Source organism: Rousettus aegyptiacus, unplaced genomic scaffold, assembly GCF_014176215.1.
Source record: "Rousettus aegyptiacus isolate mRouAeg1 unplaced genomic scaffold, mRouAeg1.p scaffold_m13_p_2, whole genome shotgun sequence".
In the NCBI taxonomy this organism is placed as follows: domain Eukaryota; kingdom Metazoa; phylum Chordata; class Mammalia; order Chiroptera; family Pteropodidae; genus Rousettus; species Rousettus aegyptiacus.
This window is the reverse complement of record NW_023416295.1, coordinates 11,353,471-11,378,810: the sequence shown is the minus strand read 5'-3', so window position 1 is coordinate 11,378,810 and position 25,340 is coordinate 11,353,471. Positions and strand designations below refer to the sequence as shown.

At 40.1% G+C, this 25,340-nt stretch overlaps 1 protein-coding gene and 1 pseudogene across 2 annotated transcripts; one reads left to right on the top strand and one right to left on the bottom strand.

The window, feature by feature from the left end:
* Nucleotides 1-2,173: 2,173 nt before the first annotated feature.
* On the top strand, nucleotides 2,174-24,954 carry MOGAT1 (monoacylglycerol O-acyltransferase 1). 2 transcript variants are annotated; one of them, XM_016156878.2, is made up of 7 exons: nucleotides 2,174-2,250; nucleotides 2,461-2,640; nucleotides 14,396-14,574; nucleotides 14,922-15,126; nucleotides 19,004-19,178; nucleotides 19,716-19,915; nucleotides 24,727-24,954. In XM_016156878.2, exons 2-7 carry the CDS (start codon nucleotides 2,547-2,549, stop codon nucleotides 24,879-24,881), a joined length of 1,008 nt encoding a protein of 335 aa, XP_016012364.2. In that variant the 5' UTR covers nucleotides 2,174-2,250; nucleotides 2,461-2,546; the 3' UTR covers nucleotides 24,882-24,954. The 2 variants fall into 2 exon arrangements, with proteins under 2 accessions (XP_016012364.2, XP_036093291.1); XM_036237398.1 differs by lacking the exons at nucleotides 2,174-2,250; nucleotides 2,461-2,640 and adding an exon at nucleotides 10,312-13,059.
* LOC118614044 lies at nucleotides 13,199-13,317 on the bottom strand (annotated as a pseudogene).
* Nucleotides 24,955-25,340: the final 386 nt, after the last annotated feature.

Sequence of the window (25,340 nt, the reverse complement as noted above, 5' to 3'; positions counted from 1 at the left end):
TAGAGTCTCCCTACTTCCACTCTTCTTTCCTGGAATCCAACAGAAATCAGTGCTAATTATTTTAAGTCACTGGAATCTGTATGTTTCTGTCAGGGCACTGTCAAATTTGGTTATATGCCTATGTGGTTATTTTTGGTTTCTCCCACTAGACTGGGAGCCCCACGAGGACAGAGAGCTTCCTCATTCACTATTGCAGCCTATCTCCTCTCCCCACCCACTGCCAACGCACAGAAGCCTTTCCACAGATAGTTAATGAGTGAATAGGTGCAAATTCTCAAAGGCTTCCAGACCATATCTTAATTTACTTCGGCATCATCAGAACCAAGGGGAATGCCAAATGCAAAACAGGCACTCATTAAATGTTCGTGTTTGATTGGATTGATGAAGGGATGACTCTCCTTGCCAGGTTGCAGACAAAACTGTTTTTTAAATACGTGCTGTGTGACTTTGAGCCTGGACTTCTTTGGCTGCAAAACTGGAGCTCAAGCTTATTTCTCATGTTTGCTCTGGGGTGAAGGACTTTGTATAATGTCTTATGGACATGTACTCATAGTATCCCCCACCTAGCCCTGGGGAGAGGTTCAGAGAAGAAATCTAAAACAGAAAAAGAAATTGACCGCTCTACTAGAAAAAGAACCCAAACCAGGAAGCTTTACATACAAAAAGTCACAAAGAGCTCCCTGAACTACTCAGGCTTGGTATGCATTTTCATCTAATCTTCTCTCAATTAAAATGTTGAAGGAGAAAGGGGCATGGCAAAACTTTTTGGTCAATGAAAGACCATGTACACAACGGTGGTGCCATAAGGTTGTAATGGAGCTAAAAAATTCCTATCGTTTAATTGTTTCATGTCCTAAAATAATGCATTACACAAATAGCTACCATTGTGTTAGAATTACCTATGGTATTAGTACAGTAAGATACTATACAGATTTGTAGCCTAGGACCAATAGGAGAACAGAATTTTCACCCCAAAATAGAATTTTCACCTCATTGGCATACGGATTATTTTAGACTGGTTAATGGTAAGAAACAGTAGACCTGGCAGAAGCTCTGAAAACCAAGTAGAAATTACACCCGTAAGAGACATCTTTATTTGTAAGAGTTTTTCCCTCACTGTACCAGGTAGAGGGGGATGATTTTATCTCTAAAAACTTAACCAATGCAGAAGGCAACTACTTAAATATGCATAACAATGTTATCCTTGTTTACTGTGTTTTTCCTGGTAGCCTCCTATACCTGACTGCTTGTTCTTTTGTCTTGAAAGGGGGAAGAGATGGTATTTAAGATGGTGGCTTCAGCCATTTTGGTGAGTTGCTCAGTGTTCCTGGGTCTCTCCTATGTGCACAGGAGGTATACATGTTATTAAATGTTTGTTTGTTTTACTCCTGTTCAGAACCTAGGAAAGTAGAAGAAAATTTATTTTTCCTCTCCTACAGAGCAACAGGCAAGTACCACATAGCCTAGGTATATAGTAGGCTATACCAGTGTTAAGTATACTCTATGATGTTCATACAATGACAAAATCGCTTAACGAAGCATTTCTCAGACATATCTCTGTCCTTGACTCATGACTGTATTTGGGCCTGTTCCAGTCTCGTTTAGCAATGAATTGAAATTGATGGCCACGTGCCACCTGGAATTTTTCAACTACACAGTAATAAGTATTTATAAAGAAAACATAGTATGTCCTCATGACTTGGAATTCATCCTTCTACTTAGCACATTATAATTGAAATCCTTCCGTGGCAAGTCTTACAGTAAAGGAAAGGGCCTGCAGAAATGACCAACTCAGCCGGTTAAAACTGCTCTCACCTCATTCTGCCCACTGCTCTCCAGGTAACGTGTTTTCCCCTAGCTGCCTCCCTCCCCCACCTCAAGGACTCTCCAGTTCGCATATGTGGTAGGTACTCAATAAATGTCTGTTGAATGAATTAATAAGTGAAAGAGTTCCAGGACTCGTGTAGGAATTTGAGGAGGCCAGGTTCCCGCCTCCCCCAATTTGGGGGTAATGTGGGGAGGACACAGACCAAGGAACGGATGAGTACCCTGCTCCCAGCGACGCTAACTACCACAGACGCTAACTCCCAAGCCTTCCTCCAGGTGGTGGGCGATTCCTGCAACTAATCCATCCCCAGCCGCAGAGGGTTCAGAGGAAGGGGTGGGTTTAAAGGCGGATGCTGAAGCCGAGCGCACAGTGATCGATCCTTTGAACAATAGACAGACTCCAGTGGAGATCCCAAGGATTCGGTAAGGTTGCAGGAATCCACGCTGCCTGGCTCGGGGCGCGCAGCCAGGGGATCCCTCTCCGCCTCCCGTGGGCCCCGGGGCGCTCCAGTCAGTGCGCCCCGGGCGCGCCTCACTAGCAATCCCCAGCTCGGCCCGGGTGCGCCCTCCGACCCAAGACAAAGTCCAGTCCCCGCCCACTCCTGGGCCACTGCCCCCTTCCCTCTCTTTTAGGCTGGTTCCGCACACTTCGCCGAGGCGCTGCAGAGCAACGAGGTTCCAGGCGGTCGCGGCGGGCGCTGTCTTCTCCCGGTCGGGCCATGAAGATCGAGTTTGCGCCGCTCAACATCCCGCTGGAGAGGAGGCTGCAGACGGCGGCGGTGCTGCAGTGGGTCCTGTTCTTCCTGCTACTCCGTAAGAACCCCGCGCGCTCCCGGCTGCGCCAGATCGAGGCGCAACACCTCGGTGCACGGGGCCCCGTCCGCTCCCTCCCCGACAGTCCTTGTCCAAGGGCGCGCTTAGACCCTGGAGCCCTTTCCCGGCTGCGAGCCAGAGCGCGCAGGTCGAAGAGGGCGTTTCGAGCTAACTTGGGACTCTCCTCTGGGGTTTCTCTCTCCACGCGAACCGCGTAGAGGACGACCGCATGCCAAATTGATTTTCCCCTGTACTTTTAAAATATTTTTAACTGAGATGTACCTTAACTACAATAAACGGCACTGATTATAAGAATACAGCCCTACAGTTTTTAGCAAATATGTACACTCCTGTAACCACGACCCAGTCGAGCCCCTTAAAGGTTGATTAAACTCGTGTCTTGACTTGGCCATTCATAAATGGAAAAACAATGCCACGTTTGAAACGCTCGGTTCCTTCTTCTCCCCACCCTCCTGGCAAACAGCCGTGTTAGCTTTTCCGTGTTTAAGACCTTCCGGATGCAGAAAGGTACCTGGCTGCCCAGAGGACTGCTCCAAGCTTTGGGCTGGGTTGGGTGGCTTCTATCTGTAAATAAATAATTCGCCCCCGGAGTGCGTTCTAGCGGGTTCGTAAAATAAGCGCTCGCAGAAACGCACCAGAGTCCGTCATAGATGGGGGGGCCGGGGAGGGGGGAAGCTCACCTGAACGCTTTTCGTCAGGATATTTGTTCAGCTTTTGGAGAAATAGGGGATGGTGTGAGGAGAGGAATTATTGGGAACTTAATTCTCCTGAAGGCCAACATCATTCGCTCACTGTAAGATTAGGTCGTGGTTTGCATACTGTTGAGGCCACAATAATAACAGTAACGGGCAACTCACTGCACTGGAGAGATTTACAGCTGGAAAAGGGTTTTTTACCTTTTGATAGCCTACCTGCATATGAGTCTCTGGGAGGAACTTCTGAAACATGGATGCCCAGGCTCTATCCCTTGAATTTCTAGTTCATTTATTTAAGAATGGAGCCTGTGCATGTGTGTGCGTGTTCATATTTCTACATTTATATAATTTGCATTTATATTCTTTAAAATTTTTTGGACGTGGTTCCATAGTGTAGCGGTGAGCACGTCTGCTTTACATGCAGAAGGTCCTGGGTTCACACCCTAGTGGAGCCCCGATGTACGTCCTACAGCCATGGCCGCCCTGAACAAGCCTCCATGTCTGATGTCGCAAGCTAGGAAGGGTCGAGCGTGGTTAGTACTTGGATGGCAGAGCACCTAGGAAGACCAGGTGCTGGAGGCATTAATAATAATAATAATAATTTTTTTTTTAACAAACTCTGAGCGACTCTAATGTGCACCTAGGGTTTCCTGAAAAAATGAAATTAAAAACATTAATTCATCAAGTCCTCACGGGCCAAACAGACAGAGTTAATAGCATTACTTTGTTTTGCTCTGGACCAAAGAACCTTTGCGATAATAACAGACACACTTCTGGAGGGTGTAGTATGCGCCTTATGCTATTAACCTTGTCATCTTCACTACAATCCCACGAATTGCGGACTGTTCATTCCTTCTCTCATTGTGCTGCACTTGTACAGGTAAGGCAACTAAGAGGTGAAGTAAATTGTTCAAGGTCACACAGCTAGTCGGTGGAGGATCTGGTTGCTTTAACTCCTAGGCCTCCTGTTTTAATGGCTTGTACTTGGAGACTGACTTCCTTACTGAGCAATCTGCTCATCTGTGATAGCACACTGACCTTTTCTTTCATAGCATTTGTCACTGCTTATTTGTGTATGTCAGTGGTTACTTGAGAAATGGCTATATTGCCATCCTTGTTCACAAGCTCAGTGAGAAACCACGTAGCATATGCCTGGCCCATGGAGGGTACAAAATAAATATTTGTCGAGTGATTATCTCAGCTCTGTCACTCAGAAGGGACAGGTTCCTACTCATATCAACCCATGTAATCCTCACAGTAACGCAAATGAGAAGTCAGGGGTGAAGGGGTGAAGTTACTTGCTTAGGAACATGTGGTTCAAAGTGATTGGTGAAACCACAGTGTCAAATGTGACTGTATTAGTGACTTGGACATTGCCAACAATTTCTAATTTGAATCAAACTCCAGTAGCCTGGCAAACAAGTTACGTAAATGTCTGTATTGCATGCATTTGTCATGTGTGTTACTAGGAGCAAATTATTTCATATTATCATGTTTTGGAAATTTTATGAAAAATTTCAAACATATATAACAGTAGCAAGAAGGCTATAAACTCCCATATATCTGTTACTTGGGTTTATAATTATTTTCACAATTTGCTATATTAGTTTCATCTATTAATTTACAAAAACATTTTTAAACAAATAACTTTTCCTAAATTACGATGCCATTCCCCAAACACACTTTTTTTTTGGTGACTTATTTGAACCAGGATCTAATAAGAACTTCAGGTTATATTCTTTTAATTCAGAACAGTGCTCTTCCATTTGTTTTTGTTTTTGTTTTTGTTTTTTTTTGTCAATGGAGTGTGGAAGAAGCCAGATTATCTGTCCTACAAGATGTCTTACCTTCAGGATTTATCTGATTCCCTCTTCATAGAATTAACTTATTCCCCAACCTCCTATATATTTTCTCTAAAATGGAAGTGAATGCTAAAGGCTCGATTAAATTCAGATGCGACCTCTTTGCACAGCCTCTTCCTAGGTGCTGCTGCGTGTTTCACACTGAGACGTACGTGATGTCCAGTTGTCCCCTTATTAGCATCTAAGAGTGATCAGTGGTCCAGTAATCTGAGAGGTGGTAATCGTCATGCTGCAAATAAAAGTTCCCTCTTCACCTAGTGGTTTAAGTCTCTATTAATGATTCTTGCCTAAATTAACTGTTTTGAGACTGCAAAAAGTAGTTTTCTTATTCTTTCTTCCGTGCTGCGCTTCTTAGCTAGAATTTATGCAAGGAATACTTTTTCCCATCATCTCGGGCCATTCCATTTGACTATCCTATAATCCAGTTCTTAAAGGAAAGGTAAGATAAAAGTTTACTTATTTCTTTCTACATAATTCCCAATTTTAAAGTAAGGAATTGATGTACTAGCTACTTCCAATGGTTTTTATAAAATATATATTTTAAGATCTCTCAACCAAAATCTTGGAATGCATTTTCCTTTCCACCATCAGGAAATGAATTTAAGCTGTTAGCCTTTGTGACCTATTAAAAAACAGAAAAACATTTCATTTAGTCATGAATAAATGGGATCAATGTTAAGTACCTGTCATCCAATCTTACAACATTGTATTAGTTTTGGCATACAATAATAATATGATATGTGTATACACACAGATATATATTGTAAAAAGATCACCACGATATATTTAGTCATGTATATTACAAAATGATCACCACGATATACTTACTTAACATCTGTCACCCGCACATAGTTACAATTTTTATATTCTCATGATGAGAACTCTAAGGATTTACTGTTTTAGCATCTTTACATCTCCAGGACTTATTTATCTTATATCTGAAAGTTTGTACCTTTTGACCACCTTCACCCATTTTGCCCTACCTCTACCCACTGTCCTACCCCTCCCCTACCTCCTCGGGCAACACCAATCTATTCTCTATATCTATGAATTAGATTTTTTTGTATTTTAGATCCCATGTATAAGTGAGATCATACAGTATTTGTCTTTCGCTATCCGACTTATTCCACTTGGCATAATGCCCTCAGGGTCTATCCATGTTGTGACAAATGGCGGACTTTCCTTCCCTCTTTTTTATGGCTGAATAATATTCCATTATATATCTATCAATCACATCTTCTTCATCTGTCAATGGACACACAGGTTGTTTCTGTGTCTTGGATATTGTGAATAATGCTGCAGTGAACACAGAGGGTGCAGATATCTTTTTGAGATAGTGATTTCATTTCCCTTCAATAAATATCCAGAAGTGAGATTGCTGGATCACCTGTCATGCAATCTTAATATTCAAGAAACAGAAACATTACTTACTAATCTGCTACCTGAAAAGTAGAAAACTGAAAAAGGGCCAGCATTTATTGACCATCTTCCACCTTTAACCCCATGTGACAGAGATTATTAGATTTCTTATTTTAGATAATAAAACTGACACTTAAGAGGCTAAGCGTCTTCCTTAAGATCACTTGGATGGGACCATGATCTTTTACTGAATGGATCTGTTTATTTACTTATTTATTTAAGCAGCCTTACTGAGGTACTGACGTACAGCAAACTACACACATTTAAAATGAATAATTTGACAATTTGTGATTATATAAATTACATTATATTTATGTACATATATAAAACCATCATCACAATTAACATAGCGAACATGGTCAGTGTCCCTAAAGGTTTCTCATGTCCCTTTTTTAATCCCTCCAAGCATCCACTGATGTGCTTTCTGTCATACAGATGAGTTTGCCTCTTCTAGTGTTTTATATAAATGGAGTCAAATCATATGCACTCTTTTCTATCTGGCTTCTTTCATTCAACATAATTATTTTGAGATTCTTTATGTCGTATCTATAAATAGTTCATTGCCTTTTTGTTTTGAAGTTGTATTCTAGTGAAAGACATATTGCATTTTGTCCATGTTGACGAATAGTTGGATTATAGTTATGAATAATACTGCTGTGAATCTGCCTGCAAGTCTTTGTATGAACATATGCTTTCTTTATTTTTGGATAAACCTAGGAATGAAATCGCTGATCATGGTATGGTAGGTGCAAGTTTAACTTTTTAAGAAACTGCCCAACTTTCTTCCCAGGTGGTTATTTTATTGTGCGTTCTCACTAGCAGTGCATGAGAGTTCTGCTTGCTCCATATCCTGGCCATCACTTGAAATAATCAATCATTTTTATCTTTGCAATCGTAATAGGTGTGTAGTGGTTTCTCATTGTGTCTTTAGTTTGCATTTCCCTCATGGCTATTGACATAGAGCATCTTTTCATGTGCTTAGTTGCCATCTGTATATTTTCTTTGCTGAGGTACGTATCTATTTAAATACTTTGCATATTTTTAATTTGTTTGCTTATTTTCCTATTACTGAGTTTTGAGAGTTCTGTTCTGGATACAAGCCTTTTATCAGGTATATGCTTTGTGTAAGTTTTTCTTCTAGCCTGTGGATTATCTATGTATTTTCGAAACTGTGTTTTGAAGAGCAGAAGTTTTAATTTTTGTGAAATCCAATTTATTCATTTTTTTTTAATGAATTCTGTTTTGATGATATAGATAAGGAATCTTTCCTTAATCTAAGGTCACAAAGATTTTTTATGATTTCAACAAGTTTTATAGTTATAGGTTTTATATAAATATATTTTGAGTTAATTTTTGCATATTATATAAGATCAATTCTTTTCTTTTTTTTTTGGCATTTGTATAATCCAATTTTTCAAGCTCCATTTAAAAAAAAATGCTATCTTTTCTCTATCGCATTGCCTTTGTACCCTTGTCAAAAGTCAGTTGTCCATATACACGTGGTTTATTTCTGGACTCTGTTCTGCTTCACCGATCTATATTTCTATCTTGGTGCCTGTCCATACTGTTTTGGTTACAGTGGCTTTATAGTAATTTACAAAATCAGACAGCGTTAACCCTTAGACTTTGTTCTTTTTTTCTTCAGAGTCATTTTGACCATTACAGGTTCTTTGCATTTCCATATGCATTTTAGTATCAGCTCATCGATTTCCACAAAAAAGCCCATTGGGATTTTCACCGCGATTGCTTTTTGATTAAGATTAGTCTAGAGATTGAATTTGGAGAGAACTGACATCTCAAAAATATTGAGTCTTACACTGTGTGATTTTATTTATATCAGAAGTTTTCAAACTTTAGAGTGTTTTTAAGAATCACCTAGGGGTTTTTGTTAAAATTCAAATTCCTCAGAGATTTTAATTCTGGAGATCTCAGGGAGGGTCATTAACATTTTTTAACTTTTTATTTAAAAATAATTTCAGAAATAATAATTATGGAAAATATAAGTTCTAGAAAATTACCCCAAATTCCCATATTTTTTATCAAATTCCCAAAATGTTAACATTTCACCATGTTTCCTTTACCTGTCTCTGTCTCCGCTTCTGTCTTTTCTCTCTCTCTCTCTCTCTCTCTCTCTCTCTCTCTCTCTCTCTCTCTCATTCTTTTAACTCTTTAAGAATAAGTTACACTCATGGTTTCCTTTTCTTCTTAAGTACTTTAGTACATATTTCCTAAAACCAAGGACATTCTCTTCCATAACCATAGTACAATTATCCAAATCAGACGCAGTCCTGTGATCTAATCTATACAGAGACCCCATTCATACCTCAGCCATTACCCCACTAATGTCCTTTATAGCAAAAGAATTCATACAGTGTGTTTTGTTTTTTCAGTTTAGTCTCCTATAATCCGGACAGTTTCGAGGGAGTGAATTTTAACAGTCACTTGAGTGATTTATGTGAGATTCTTGGACTTCTATAAATATGATTGTGTCACTTCTATTCTGACCTATATCTACAGTTTTCAGTTTGTAGCTAAACAAAGTATTTGTGTTTATTTTGTCATTAAGTTCATAAACCTTTAAATATTAATAACATAGGACTAGTTTCAACTGGATCCTTGTTACAATGTATTTGCTTCCATCAGGCAAAGATGTAGGTTTAGTAATAGATTTGCTTTTAAACAAGACCAATGTGATTTCCAATACACAATACTTTTAAAATGCAGTGTGGAGCAGACCCACATATTGGAAATACCGGCCCGTACATTTCAGCAAAAAGGTCTTATATTTGTCGTTTAGCACTGCCCTAAGACACTTTGGGAGGCAGTTTCTCTTAAAACAGGAATTTTAAAAATCAGAAGAATGTTCTGCTTACATTCTTATATTCAGCACATGGCTCTGATTGGTGTTTTGACATACAATGTCTCAGGAATAAGGAAGAAAAGAATGTGACATGCTAAGGATTTTGTTTGCCTCCGAATTTCATTTGCTTTCTCCATATTATGTGAAGTAGTTAAAATAAGTACAGACACAATTTTCGGGGTGCGGGGCGGGGGGGATGAAAACTTCTTGAACACAAGTGGGAAAGATATACATACAAGTTAAATATTTTAAACTATTTCTTAGTATCGATCACTAATGCGAGTAAATCAACTTTCAATAGTTGGTACAATGTTTTTCTGATGCTGTTTGCTCATGGACATTTCATTGAATCATGTTAAAGGTGAGACTATTCCTATATAAGTAGATTTGTTGTACAAAGTTTTGTTTAGCCCCCCCCTCTTCTCGTTAGTGGAACTATTTTATTTATTTTATAAGTGATTTTTTTTATTATAAGATAATTCATGCTAGTTATTAGACAAATTGTAAAACGTAAAAGAGCTTTTAGGAGAGACTAGAAAATTCCCATATTCCCATCTAGAGATAGCTATTCTTAATATTTTGGCATATTCCTTTCCTTTCCTTCTGCTTATCTATTTGAAAGATTTTATTTTTCTAAAACAATACATGCACTGGAAAACTAATCAAATCACATATTGGGTCGAACCCTCTGAAATTGGTGTTTTTGAGGGTCTCAAGTAGTCAATGGTGGTTAATTAACATTTATTGAGAGTTTTCTATATGTTTAAAGGTTTTCTGTGTATTATTTTATTAGTTTCACTAACCAATTATTTTCCCATATAATTATTTTTCCATTTTAAACTTACTATCTTAAATTTTGTAAAACCAATAAAGAAAAGCCCAGGACATAAAGGAGTCGATCAATTTACACACATCAGGTCTTTGACTGGAGAAGTGCCTATAGGCCAAGTGTGTCATTAGGACTCATTTACTTTTCAAATTCTGCTAACATTGATGGACCATTTGTCCTGGGCCAGACGTGGTCCAATCCATTTTAATTTGTATTTTCTCCTTCAGCACAATTGCGCTGATATTAAGTATCCAGGTGAGTGCATTGGCATTGGAAAGGCTGGAGGCAGCAGAGGAAGATCATTGCAAAGAGCTACAGAGATGGGAAGTGTCCATGTGGGCTCTGAAGGAGGACCATCCACCTAATAGCTGTGGACCTGGACACCATTCCCTGCCCAAACTCTTCAGTTCATGAGGGGGAAAAAAAATGACATTTACAGCCCTGATTTTGCTAGAATACTTCTTTTCTATAAAGCGAGGAAATTCTAAAGGCAGCCTTGAAGCTAAAAGTGGGTCATTGGATCAGTCATTCCCTCTACTTGGCTAAGATTAGAAGTCAAGACTTTCCGGCAAACGTAGGTCTTTCTGTGAGGTTCCAGCTGGTCCCCAGCCAGGCAGCGGTGTTTAACCTGCTATGCATTATTATCAGTTATGTGAGCCACTCAGACATTTCCCTCTATCTTTTAATTTTAGAAAATTTCAAGAAGTACTGAAAGAAGAGTTCAGTAAATATCATTTTCACTTTCATGGACCAACTTTTAGCGTAACATTGGCTTTCTCTCTCTGTGTACACACAGACATATGTATACACTTCGCTGTTATTATTGCTCTTGAACCTTTGAAAGTAAGAAATTAAGTTGTAGACTTCATGGTACTTCCCCTTGAAATACTGTAAAGTGTGTCTCCTGAAAAGAAGACGTAATCACAATCAGGCCTTCAGTGTCGCTTGGTTTGTGAATCTAGAACATATTGGAGCAGGCTTCGTATCTTCCTTGTCCCTTTGACTTCCAATTTAGAAGGATCATGTTACCTTAGATTGCTTACTGAGATAAACAGAAAATAGAGGTGATCTATTCACCTAGTTTTTGTAGGGTTTTCTGCTTCCAATTTAGTATCAAGGGATTAAAAACTATTTTGGTACTGTTTTTGATATGAAATATGAAAGAATGTGTGCCATGTGTGGAGTGGAGTTTAAATTAGAACAACTTCTTTAGATAGTAAGTGTATCAAAGTGTATCAAGTGACAAAGATGTTTCTGGTTAGTGATCCAGCGTGTGACTTACTGTCCAATGGAAGTAAATCAAAACGTGGGGAAACTTTATGCAGGAGTACATTTGTAGAGAAAATTTGTTAGAAGCCCAAATATTCAAAAACAAAAGAATGGTTAATTTAGCACTGACAATCAATGGACTGTTGATCAGTCATTAAAAATAACATTTATGAAGATTATATTACCATATTTTTTCTTACCAAACAGCTAATGTGAGATCATTGTGATAAAATACAGAATACAAAAGATACATGATCAGCCTTGTTAAAGGAACATAACCTGTTCCTAGGAAAAAAGACAACAAGGAAAATTTTAAGTTTTTATTGAGCAACTGGAATATGGGTAATATTTGTCTGCTTCAACATTTTGCATTCCCCAATGTATGATAGTGAACAAAATTATTATAACAATGGCTCCCCTTCATCAAGTGCTTGCTACGTGCCAGGCCCTGTAGTGTCTCTGTTTAGCCTCTGCACAGCCCTTGGAGAGAGTTGCCGTTACTGTCTCATTTCAAAGGTAAAAGAATTGAGGCTCAAGAAGTAAAAGGATTTGCTCCAGATCAAGCAGCTAGTCGGTGGCAGATTCCAACATAAGAGTTCTAATTCCGGAAACGTGTCTTAGCCATTATACATGCAAAACATGTGATAGGTGTGAAAGATATGCAGTGTGTGTTCAGTTAGAGGATGTGTGTGTTTGGGTGAGTGGAACACTAAATTAGTAGCTGGGGACGTTTATTTCTGGATCTGCTCTGTGGCTGAAGTTAAATTAATTTGCTTTCGGTCTCAGTTCTCCATCGTTATAGCAAAAAAAAAAAAAAAAGAGAAAGAAAGAAAAGAAAAACCCACAAAATAAAACAAATGCTACACCTAAGTTCCCTGTCTTTATGCTTGTGAACCTGCTTATACATGCGTAATAAATACTTGTGAGTTTATGGTGTTAGCACTGTTAAGTGGAGATGGTTTGGTTTTGTACAAAAAAAGTACACGGGTTTACAGATTAGGCAGATCTAGGTTCAAGTCCTTTAACTGCCTGAGCCTCAGTTTCCACAAGTGCAAAATGGGGACAGTAATATGTATGCTGAGGGTCACCAGTGGGAGACGGTCACTTCTCAGTAACCGGTCTCTCCCTTCCCTGCTCCACCTTGGCCCAGCTGACCTTGCTCGGAGTACAGAATAACAAGACCTGTAAATGTTTTGCACATTTTAGTAAAGTAAACAACCTCGGCCAATGGCGGTCATGTGCCAGCACTCAGATCCAGGTAGAGGGAAGCAGGCGAAATGACAAGGGGCGGTGCTGGCAGGGAGGAGGGCAGAGAACGCCCGTCTGGCCTTGCTTCTGGATGTGTGGAAGCGTCATCGGCAGCTCAAGAATGGAGCAGAACGAGCCACAGCATGGTGCCGGGCACACGCTTTCTTAACCTCTCATGCATTCTTTTTAACCTGTCACCCACTCTGGAGAGAGCAGGTCGGTCCTCTGATGGGGTTCAGTTCTGTGTTTGGGTTACTTTTTTTTTTTTTTTTTTGAGGCGAGGCTACCCTTGGTTGACCTCACAGATTACAAAGACCTTGTCAGTTTACAATCTCTTAGTTTTAAAATTTTTTTACGCCTACAGCACCTGGTCTTTTTAGGTAGTCTTCCATCTAAGTACCAACCAGGCCCAACACTGCTTAGCTTCCAAGATCAGACAGGATCGGGCTTGTTCAGGGTGGCATGGCCGTAGATTGTTTGGGTTAAATCTATACTTGGAAATTTATCGATTTAAATATTTCCAGACACACACACACACACACACGTATTCTGATTTGGGGGGCGGGGGGAAAGCCTACATCTATATTTATAAAAAAAATAATAGATCAAGGCGCCATGTCTCAGATACCATGATGGATTGTGTGGGGACAGAGCTCTTTTTAATAGAGTTGATAGGGAGTGGGCAGGAGTTGGGGGACCGAAGTCAGCACTAGATCACCGACAGCAACACATCGCAGAAGAGAAAGAGACAGAGGCACTCCTTGAAGTCATCATGACAGGCGGCATCGACTGAGCACTGGCGATGCGCCAAGCTCTAATATCTTCATGCTCCCTCCCCTCTCACTGATATGTGTCTCTTTGTAAATATTTTTTAGTGTAACACACAGTACAGGCATTAAAAGAAACCGTCTAGCTTAGCTTAACGCCGTACTTTAAGGCATACGTTCTTGCTGAGTTTGGTCAGTTTTTGTTTCACGTGTCTTGAAGCTCTGTCATGAGGAGCGCGGATGATTCGGATTCCATTCTGTCATTATGAAGTGTTGCAAACAGCGACGCACAAGCTGGGATGCAGAGTCCCTCCTAAGCTATTTCTATCTCTGGCAATGAAGTGCCTGAAAACGAAGTTTGTCCCTCCTATTAACGGCCGTTCCCCCACATCTCACATCAGGGAGGGCGGATGTGAACTTCGAATTTAGACGGATCGACCACTTGCGTTCCGTATGGCTTGGGCAATTCCTTTAACCTCTCTACGCTTCCATTTCTTCTATAAAAAGGACATTGAGGAGACTGTGGTTTCTTCACTGATACTGTAGCCATATTAGGACCAAATGGAAATATTTTGACAGCGAACACAACACTCGATATGTAGTACACATCCAATAAATGTCAAATGATACTGCCATTGTTATGTTGTTTTAGTACCGGCTTGAACTGAGGCTCAGTTTAATACCCTTCGCATGTGTCGAGTCCCCTTCCACGAGCCAGTGATTATTCAGCGCAGCGAGCAGATGCCCGCAGAGCCCGATTCCTGAGGTCTTTTCCTTTCTTACAGTGCAGGTGTGCGTTGGAATCTTTGTGATACTAATCATACGCAACTACTGGTTTCTCTACATTCCTTATTTTACGTGGCTTTATTTCGATTGGCGTACCCCAGAGCAAGGAGGCAGAAGATCTGAGTGGTTCCGAAGCTGGACTGTTTGGAAGCACTTTACCAACTATTTTCCAATTCATGTGAGTAGACTTATTATATAGTATGATTTTGAGCTAGGAGAACAATGAAAATTTTTCATTACATACATTTCAAACTTTTCCCCTTTTACAGAGAGAATGCTTACAGTTCAGCAGAAGTTACTGAATGGACTCTTAAGATAACACAAAATTTAGAAGGATATTGTGGGGGACTCTGGGCTCAGGAAATAGTTAAAAATGTGGGGAACAGCTCTAACTCAGGGAACAAAAACAACTCATATCTTCTGTTTTCCTCTTGACGTAAGAATGAATCGTGGGTCCTTTTGTTTCTTTTTGGAAGCTAATCAGGAGACTTTTTTTGTTTTGTTTTTAATATAAATGCATTGTAGCTCATCAAAACTTCGGATCTGGATCCAAGTCACAACTACATATTTGGGTATCACCCCCATGGAGTGTTCGTGGCCGGAGCCTTTGGAAATTTTTGTACAAATTATTCGAACTTCAAGGAGCTGTTCCCCAGCTTCACCGCGTATCTTCATGTGTTTTCAATATGGTTTCGGTGTCCCCTCTCCCGAGAATATTTGATGTGCTTTGGTAAGTGGAGGCAGATCACTGTTTCTGCCATGCGCTAGGGGAAGCAGGACTATGGAGAACATCCTCCCCCAAACCCAGTCGAGGTTACTGTTTCTTCGCGCCTTTATCTTGATCTGGCACCTTACAAGCTGCCGAGATGTTTCTTGCCTCCCCTACTGCACTGTGAGTGCCAAGAAGACACAGCCTGTTTCTTTTTGGCTGTTCTACCCAAGTTTCTAGCATCGTGCCTGGAATATAGGAATGTTCAATAGATGTGAAAGAATAAATCGATGAATGCATTCTGTGTATCAAGATGTAGCAGAGAATCATGGATTGAATAAGTGATAAAGTGCACCTTTGGAAAGGCACTTTGAATGCTTCTATGAATATTAGAGATGAAAAATATCCTCTAATATGTCTTGAAGTAATGGCAGTATATAAATCAAATATACTCAATCTGCTGTCTTTCTCTTCCCAGATTAAATATAACGTCTTAGAAATAAGAGTCCATTCTACTTTGCTATTCTGAATTAGTGAGAGACTCTTGAGGGTAGTGAAACTATAATTATGAGAATAAAATTCAGCTGAAATGCTAAAAGTCACTCTATGAATGTGTACAGAAGGCTAACCTTGTGGTCATATTTCTCATATTCATAGCTCTCACGTCAAATTACGAGGCTCACTTTGGTTTTCCATCGTGACTAACTAACTTATTGATTAACCATGAGCTATAGTAACTTACAAAGTGCTTTATGTTTCTGATCATTGTGTAGGTTAATTATTATTGTCTTTGCATTTCTTGGATATAAAGAAAAGCCGATAGTCTCTTTTTGAAAAATCCTAATGTTGGGATCAGTAAGTAACATATCAGAGATAGAATTTTTCATGGTCTTCCAGGTTTTTATTAGTTCCGATTAATTCCTGAAGTCTCTGTTGTCGTTAACACTCAGGAGGAAATCACTAAGCACACTGCCATTTTCTCGAGGTGGCATTTAAGATGAGACTTGTCAGCTATCACTGGCTCATGTCATCATGACATCTTCTCATGTGTTATAACCTAAGATGTCTTAAAAACGAAATAAGAACATCCAAACTTGTAGCCAGTAGAGGATTAGGCTCTCCTTGTCTCTAAGGCTAGAGAGTTCTCAGTCCTTCCCAAAACCTGCTTCCTAGGCCGCTCCATGGTCAGAGGCTGTGCAGCTGCTCTGCGCCTGCCTCAGTGGCTGCCCCTTGAGGTGTGAAGGACAGACAGACATGTGCCTCAGACTTCATGTAGTGAGGAATCTGGGGTTTCAGAGATCCTTTGCTGTCAGGTGCCCGTTTCGCTCTCACCTGAGAGATTTCTGCAGCTCTAAGTCCTCATAAGCCCCACCTCCAAACCATTCCTCTCAGTCCATTTTGGTGAATTGTTATTCAGCAGGTGTCAGACATTGGATTAGAGTTTTAAAAAACATAGTCTGTTTCAAGGTTCAAGTCCCCTTCTATCTCCATTTCGGCTGGGCAGGTAGTGGAGATCAGATCACAGCGGCCTTATATACTATGAAGGGAACTTGAGGTTTGATCTTGTAGGTAAGCCACGGGAATTTGTGAGGGATTTTGAACAAAAGAAGAACCTGATTGGATTTTGCATGTTAGAAAGATCCTTCAGGCAGCAGCTTGGAGACAAGTTGAAGGGAGGTGAGCTCGGAGACGGTGATGCTAGAAGGGGTATATTGCAGGGATCGAGGGGAGGTGATAAGGGGTCGATTGGCACAGTGACAGCAGTGGATATACAGAGGAGGAGACTGATATAAAAATAGTCGATAAACAGACTCAACAAGACTTAGGGATCGATTCAGCCTCGTGAAGGGACGACTGCATATCGTCATCCTCCAGGAGTTAGCCAAGTGTCTCCCCTGTAACAGGTGCTCAATAAATGCTTTTGAATGAATGAACGATGAGTCGACACGGTGGCTAAAAAGAGAGGGATACATATGGAACTTGGTTTCTGAGTCAAATGACTGGATAGATGATGGTTTGGTTCACCTCAGTAGGTGAATGTTGGAAGAGGAACAGCTCTGAAGAAGGATTTAATGCATTGGGTTTGGAGACATGGAGTTTGAGGTGTCTTTGAGCTGTCGAGGTAGAGATGTCCACTGGGCCATTGGAGGTGTGGGCCTGGAGCTTCAGCAGGAAGGTCATCCAGGAGATAGATCTGGGAGAACTCAGCACACATAAGTGGTAGGTGAATCCATGTGTGTAAGTAAGGTTAGAAGACAGTAGAGACAACGGCTTAGTCAGCTCTGGCTGCGGTAAGTGACTGCCGCGGGCCAGGTGGCCTAAACAGTGGAAATTTATTTCTCACAGTTCTGGATGCTGGCAGATCCAGGGGCTGGTGAAGGTTTGCGTCCTGGCTGGTACACACACATCTTCTCATTGTAGTCTCGCGTGGTGGAGTGAGGACGAGACTGTGTGGTATCCCTCGTTCTCTTCCTTGAAGACCTGTGATCCCATCCTGGCAGCTCTACTCTTAGGAGACCTGGTCACCTTCCAAAGGCCTCACCTCCTGATACTATCTTATTGGGGGTTAGGATTTCAGCACATGAATTTAGGGGGTCCACAAACATGCAGTCTCTAATAGAGCCCTAAAAAAATAGCAGCATTTTAGGATGGCCCCAAGAAAGGAACCCTGAAAAGGAAACAGAAGTAACAGAGGCAAACTAGGAGGGCCGGGTGTCTGAAAATCCAAGAGGCCCTCTTTCTGGTCGAAGTGATCCAGCCCTCAGGGCATGCAGGCAAAATGGCCATAGTTTGAACTCAGGGAAAGTTCAAACCCATCTGGGCTCAGATTCTCTACCCTCTAAACCACCACCCCTGTCTCCTTCTCTTAAGAGAAAAGTCGGTCATTCAGAATGCCATCATAATTTTACATTCCCCCTGTAATAGGAACCCACAGTAAAATGAGCATGTAATTTCCTTACGGAGATGAGGTTTGTTATGTCTTTATGAAGCTCATCTAACACATTTTTATAACTAATAAAAAAAAATAGATAACACCTCAGTAATTTTAATTTAAAAAATAGGTAAGACCAAGAATGGGAGGAAACAATAAGATATCCAAAAGCTATTATCTCTGAAACATGGGTCACAAGTGGTTTGTGTTTTCATCTTTCTCTTTCCCTCCAAGAGTTCATAATATTTTCTTCTAAGAGTACATAATACATTTAAGATCTGAAAAGGAATCTTTGAAGTAATATTTACATGGAAAAGCCTGATACGAAGACTGAACAATTATGTAACTATCTTAAATAACCAACCAAGTCAGACTAGACATTTTGGAATCATGTAGAGATCAAGCAAGTGACTGAGGATCTTTATCAAATGTCTGATTTTTTTTTTTTTGAAACCATTTACGTTATAAATCCAGGTTTGGAAAACAAAACTCCATATAGAATATCTGAAAACAATGAGTGTTCAGAAGCTCCACTGCAACCTCTTGGAAGATACACTTTGCGATTGTAAGCAAAGATCCACCAGGGCAGTGATCGAGACTCCCCCCTGTACAGCTGTTCACGTTGTGCACTGAGCAACTTCAGGAGGTGTCTTCTACTTAGAGTACAATATGGAGTCAGTAACATCCAGCAGTACGCAATCTACCCTAACAAGCAGTCGACCTAATAATGATTCAGCAACAGTTTAAAGACCTAACCCATCACCTGCCAAAATGTTAGTTCGTATTCATGGAGTATATTACTAAAAGATTTGCCTGTGAAAAAATTACATACTTGCAAGGTGCTCCAAATGCAAGTGATGTAAGAAATTTTGTTAGGTGTTCACTGATCCAAAGAATATTATGATAGAAATGTTTATGTTTTTTAAAAAAGGATAACTAGTTGCCCCTTTTATTTTATGCACTAAGGGATACTCCCAGCTTCCAAGAAAAGTATGTCCTACGTGCTGAGCAAGGAAACAGGTGGGAACATTTCGGTCATTGCCCTCGGGGGTGCAGAGGAGGCCTTAGATGCCCATCCAGGAAAATACACTCTGTTCATCCTCCAGCGAAAAGGATTTGTGAAAATTGCTTTGACCCATGGGTAAGTGGCTTTCATTCGGGAGCCTGGGTCAGAAAAGGTAAGACATTATTAAGTGAGCACAAAGAAGTCATTTTACTAGGCCTTAAAGACAGACCTCCTCCTCATCGACCTTACTGTAAAAGCAGGCTGGATATACATGGGAAAATGAAATATGGCCTTCCCACCAAGGTAGCTCAATGCTATGGCATCCCGCCATGAACTTGTCTTTAAAAACAAAGCAAACAAAAAAACTTACAAAATTTCCAGCCAAATGAACAAAGGAACCATGGCCAAAACTATAGATGAAGAAGAAGCTCCCTGGAACCTTGATTTTCTATAGAGTAGAATGTCACAAATTGCTAGACCGCTCCAGGACCTCCCCAAAGAATTTCAAGTAGAAGTCAGTTTCAACAAGGGGAACAGGCCGTCAGCAGCATGAGCGAGGCTGGGGGACGCTACAGGATCATTAGAAATTTGTTGTGAAAGTCATCTAGACAGAATAAAATCCTTAAATCCTCTCCATTGAAAATTCTTATTCTTCCTTTTTGTTATTTGCAGTGCCTATTTGGTCCCAGTGTTCTCTTTTGGTGAAAATGAACTGTTTAAACAAATTGGGAACCCCGAGGGCTCATGGCTCCGTTCTCTGCAGAACAGAATGCAGAAGATCATGAGGTTTTCTATGCCGCTGTTCTATGCCAGAGGAATTTTTCAATACAATTTTGGCATACTACCCTATAGGAAACCTATTCACAGTGTCGGTATGTATATTAAAGACTAAAACGCTTGTTAAAATAAGCAAAAGTAGTCTCTTATTTTGAGCAATGTGTATTGTTATCGACTAATGCGCTAGTGCAAATGGATTTGAGTAAGAACTTCCCAAAATAATAGTCCTGTAGATATTATTTGAGCTTCATTTCCAGTTTGCCTTTTATTGATGAAATGATTATATTTTCCATTATGAATTTACCATAAAGTCCCAGTGTTAGATGATTTGAATTATGGATACCCAGAGAGGTCCACCAGCTGTGTTTGCATGTGGTATAGAAAGGGCTTTATTCTCACCTTTTCTAGCCTTGAGACTGTCACTGGCTTCCCATTAACTCCTGAGCCTGTCTTCCAATGATGGATGAGATAGAAGTGTTTCTTGCATTTTCATTCTTATGGCAACATGACAAAATGCAAACGGTGCAATTGAGGAATCGGTTCTTTTTATCTGTAGGCCCACTGTGATGGCCGCGGCGACCGCTCAGGCACCAGCCACACACACAATTGACAGTGACATGGAGGAGGCGTTTATTATGCATCAGCCAGATGTACAGAAGGAAGTGGTGTGGGTTTGAGGTCTGACTCGGAGTGGCTTAGAATATTTCATTTATCTTCTCTGAGCCTCAGTTTTTACTAGCTCTGAAGAGGAGGCGGTTATCATTGTCCTGCCTGCTCTCAGAGTCCCTGGCGGCTAGGTGGCATCATCCTGGAAAAGCACCCTTGTGCTCTCAGGTGCTAGGCGCATGCAGGTTGGCGTACAGAGCGAGAGCAGAAGGCTTCCTGACCAGACTGTTGAGAGCTAGCAGATCTGTTACCATTTCCCTGTGTACGTATTCCCGCCTAAATGTTCATCTGAGTCAAATCATGAAATAATCAAGACAGATACGACTGTGGAACATTGTACAAAATGACTGGTCTGGACTCTTCGAAAAATATTAATGATGTGGAAGACCAAAAAGAGCATTGGAAGAGACACAGCAGCTGTCGTGGATTGGGGGGGGGGGGGAACAGCTGTAAAGGAGATTATTGAGACAACTAATCACATTGGAATGTGACTTCAGTACAAAATAATGTAGTGTAGGAGTTGAATTCCCTGCATATGATAATGGTGGTGGGCTATAAGACAGTGTTTTTGCTCTGGCACACTGAAATATTTAGGGATGATTAACACGGCCGAATCATTGGTGTCCACACATTTGAAATGGTTCTACAGAAATAAAAATAATAATGATACATAGGTATATACATATGTGTGTGTGCAAAAGGTTCAAAATTGGTGAGTCTAGAAGAAGGGTATGTTAGTGCTTAGTGCATTATTTTTTTTCTATAGGTTTGAAACTTTTTTTAAAAATAAAAAGATAGAGAAGGGAATGTGCTTTATTTCAATAGAACTGGTTTGAAACCACATCAGGATAAAAGTAGATCATTATGTTTTAAGTCATTCTATTTTGATGGGGAAAAAAGCTGAAATAGATAACCCTTAAATTGGAATTTTAATTATATGGCCAGGATTAAAGGAGAGAATAACATTAAGAGGATTAGTATGGTACAAGTATGATATACGAAGTGCTTAATAAGGGTTCACGGGTGTGTATATGCATATCATCTATATACATGCTCACACAAACACGCACTTAACATCGGGCATCTTTTGAGTCTCCACCATAGGCAGAGGTTGGATTTGAACTCAGGTTTCATTGGGCACCCACATTTCAACTCCTCACAACCCCGCTCCGTCACACGGCTCCCTGCCTCGTTTTCCTGTCCTATACAGGCAATTAGCATCTAGAGAAGGAGTAACTCCTGTGTGAGATCCTTAGAGATAAACTCTGGAATTTTCAGAATTATAAAATAGTAGAACGACGATTTCCTCTATGAAAGATCTACTCTTTGCCTCAATGGGAAGGAAATAATGCCCATTTCCAGTTTTCCAGCTGTTGTACAATGGCTCATGAAGCTGCTCATTCTTCGTCTTCGATAAAGACAACACGGCTCCCTAGAAATGAGAGCGAGAGTGCTGTAGAAGGACAATAGAAGCGCAACTAACCTCGAACTGTTGGACAGAATTGGAAATGGAACAAGCGAGCATGCCAGCTACAAAACCCACTGAAACATAAACAGAGGCTGTGATGCCTGACCCTGCCACAAGCAGATGTTGACTGATTTCTCCGGGGCAAGCAGTTAGTTCTCTTTCCAAGAGGAGCCTGATGTTGCTTTCTTTTCTGTTGGAAAAAGAATTATGCAGCTGTTTGCAGCTAACTTCGTCCTCTTGTTAAAAAGGGTTTTTTTTTTCCTCTCCTTAGTAGTAAAAATCTCCTGTTGTGGAGAGAGAGAATTCTGATCTTCTAGGATTCAGGGAACCCTCCTCAGATTTGCAGTTTTTTGTTTGTTTTTCCATCTTTATCTCTGAAAAGCAGTTGAGAAGAGTTTCTTAACTCTAATCCAACTTTGGGTTTTATAATGAGGGGTTGAAGTACTGAGTTTAAATGATAATTTCCTCTATTATTTTTGTGTAGTCTGGAACTTTCAGTATCTCACTTTGTCTACGGTAAACAAGAGAAAGGCAAGTATTACTGTGTCTCACTTTAAAGGGAAAACTTGTGACGATAAATTCAGTGCCTATGGGCATGTTTGAGCTCTCTAGCATAACTATCTATAATCTAATAAAACCATTAATAAGAGAACAGAATTGAAATTAACTATAGGATAGCTCATAGAAAATAAGACTCAACTAATAATTCGGAATTCACAAGTCTTAAAGTAAGCTGGGAACAATGCACTTCATCTTCTTAAGAGGCTGTGTCCCTTTATAAGTCCCCCACCCTGAATGATTGTACAGGACCTCTCTCCTTGGGATAACTAAGAAAACTAAGAAAACCAGCTTTTTCTAGGAAACCACGAATTTGTTAGTAGATTGCCATGCAGATTCTCAATTTGCATGTAAATTTCTCAGATTTTTCTTCAAACACAACAAAGTTCAGAGCTGGAAGGAAGCTTCGCGGTCATTTCAATTCTATTTTTTTTATCTTACACATGTACACGTTAAGGCCAGGGAGGAAGTTACTAGCTCAATGTACTTGCTTGTGAGCTAGCGCTGGACCTGGTCTGGCTGGGTGCTTTTTGTACAACACCGGCTCCCAGTTCCATCCCATCCCACGTTTCCACCACAACTGACAGCAAGACGATTATGTTTCTAGTTTTTTTCGGCGAATTAAAAAGACCTGATGTCTACTATATATAAATTTGACATGCAAGCTATTAAACTATCTGTTTCTTGAGGCTCTTTCTGGTTAAAAACTTAGCAATTTAAAAATATTAATGTTGCAGTAAGGATAGGTGTGTGTACGTATGTGTGTGTATATTATGTGTTACATATGATACATATATAATCTTATTGGTTTTTCCTTAACTAACCACCTTGCTGACATGGATTTGAATCTGGGTTGTAGCACGGGGAGGCTCAGAGTAGGCCAAAGGAAATCATTTTTGTGAGTTGTATTCTATTACCGACAGCCTCACTCCATCTCACGCCCAAGCAATGAAAGGTAATAATAAGAAGCAGTTTGCTGCCCAGCTGGTCACTCACTGAACATGCCGTGCTGTGTGTTTTAAACTCTTGGCATCAGTAGCAGCATCGTACCAGCAGAGGGCACAGTGAGTACCAGCGAGGACCCAAGAGGGCAGGCACCAAAGCCATGTGCCTCGTGTGGCCATCTGTGTTCTCTCAGAATCTGAGACAAGTAGATAAATGTTATTTGTTATATAAATGCCTTTTAAAATACGTATAGAAGTTGCCATGTGTTAAAAACTTAATTAGTTCATTTTAAATTGTATAGGTAAAACATAAATGTATACTCATTGTAAAATGAAAATTCATACAATGCAGATAAACTGGGAGCTACCTCCCCTCCTCCCTCCCTTGATGTAAGTTATCAGTCTTTCCAGACTTTTCCAAGCTTATAATGCACCTGGAAATATAATATTTTTTCATGAATGGGTTCATGCTATATTATTTGTTTTTCCCACTTAATACATTTTAGACATCTCTGTGTATGTGCATACACACATATATTTTTATTTTTTTTAAATTAAAGTTAATTGGCATATAACATTGATTTTAGATATACAACACAATGACATTTGTCTATATTGCAAAATGATCACAATGAATCTAGTTGACATTCATGATCATACAAAAGATTTCATTTTAAAAAGTTGCCGCCTAGGATTCCATTGAATGATTTCTGTGACTTACTTAATAATCATTCTGTCGAGACTTTTGCTTTTATTTTCCGCCGTTGCAGACAGTAGAATCCTTGCTATTGTATGTTTTCTAGGACAGATATTTAGCTATGAAGATATCTAGTCTTTTAAATTTTTAGGATGACATGAAAAAGAGTCAGAGTAGAGGGCTGTTGCCTCATGATTCAAGACTTCACAGCTGGTCCTAACAGGGTGCTGTGGCCTGGCTGTCGGCTGTACCGGAGGAAGAATGCGAGTGACGTACACACACAGCTGTGTTCTCTTACCTCCCAGCTGCAGTCGGCACAGTAGTTCATTTGACTCAAAGTCAAAACCACCAGGGTACTGACAGCCCAGTGTCTGCTGAGAAGGAAAGTTCTTTATTTGTCGTCAAGTAGGATGGTGTTACCGGCGTAGGCAGCCAGTGAAATGAAAGAAAGATCAGAGCTCGCAGGCCTCGTGGGTTTTGACTGGCAGATCTTTCCAGGACTGTCCATTGGAGGCAGAGGTCTAGTGGAGTGGCTTTCGTTTCTTATCTATGATGTATTCTCTATTTTTACAGTTGGCCGCCCAATCCCTGTTCATCAGACTCCGAACCCAACCTCAGAACAGATTGAGGAGCTCCATCAGACCTACCTGGAGGAGCTGAGGAAATTATTCGAGGAGCATAAAGGAAAATATGGCATTCCAGAAAATGAAACTCTCATTTTTAAATAACTGTATTCTTAAAAGGCATGCAGGAGGATGGGAGACCATCCCATAGAGAGAATAAATATTTTAAACGACTTAATTTTTTCCCTTAACTATGGAATGAAATTTGCAACTGAAAAGTATTATTTATAGTGACAGATGTTGAAATGTATTTGTGGGAAATAAAAATACAGTGTGTGATTATAGGATAAGGCGAGAGATGACTATAATCTCTTAATAGTTTTATTTAGGAAGATGAAATTTTACAGGTTAAGAAATAATTTAGAATTATTCATGTACTCAAAAAGAAAAATAACAGCTTCAAAAAGTAATTAGAGCTTTTTACTAAATGTCACAATAATTTAAGGTGGTATTTTCAATAAGCATGTACAGTATCGTTAAGCACAGCTGGGACCTTTAGGAGATAGTTTGTAAAATAATTTGCCGTAGAGAGTTAAATGAGATAATTTATTATTATTATTATTA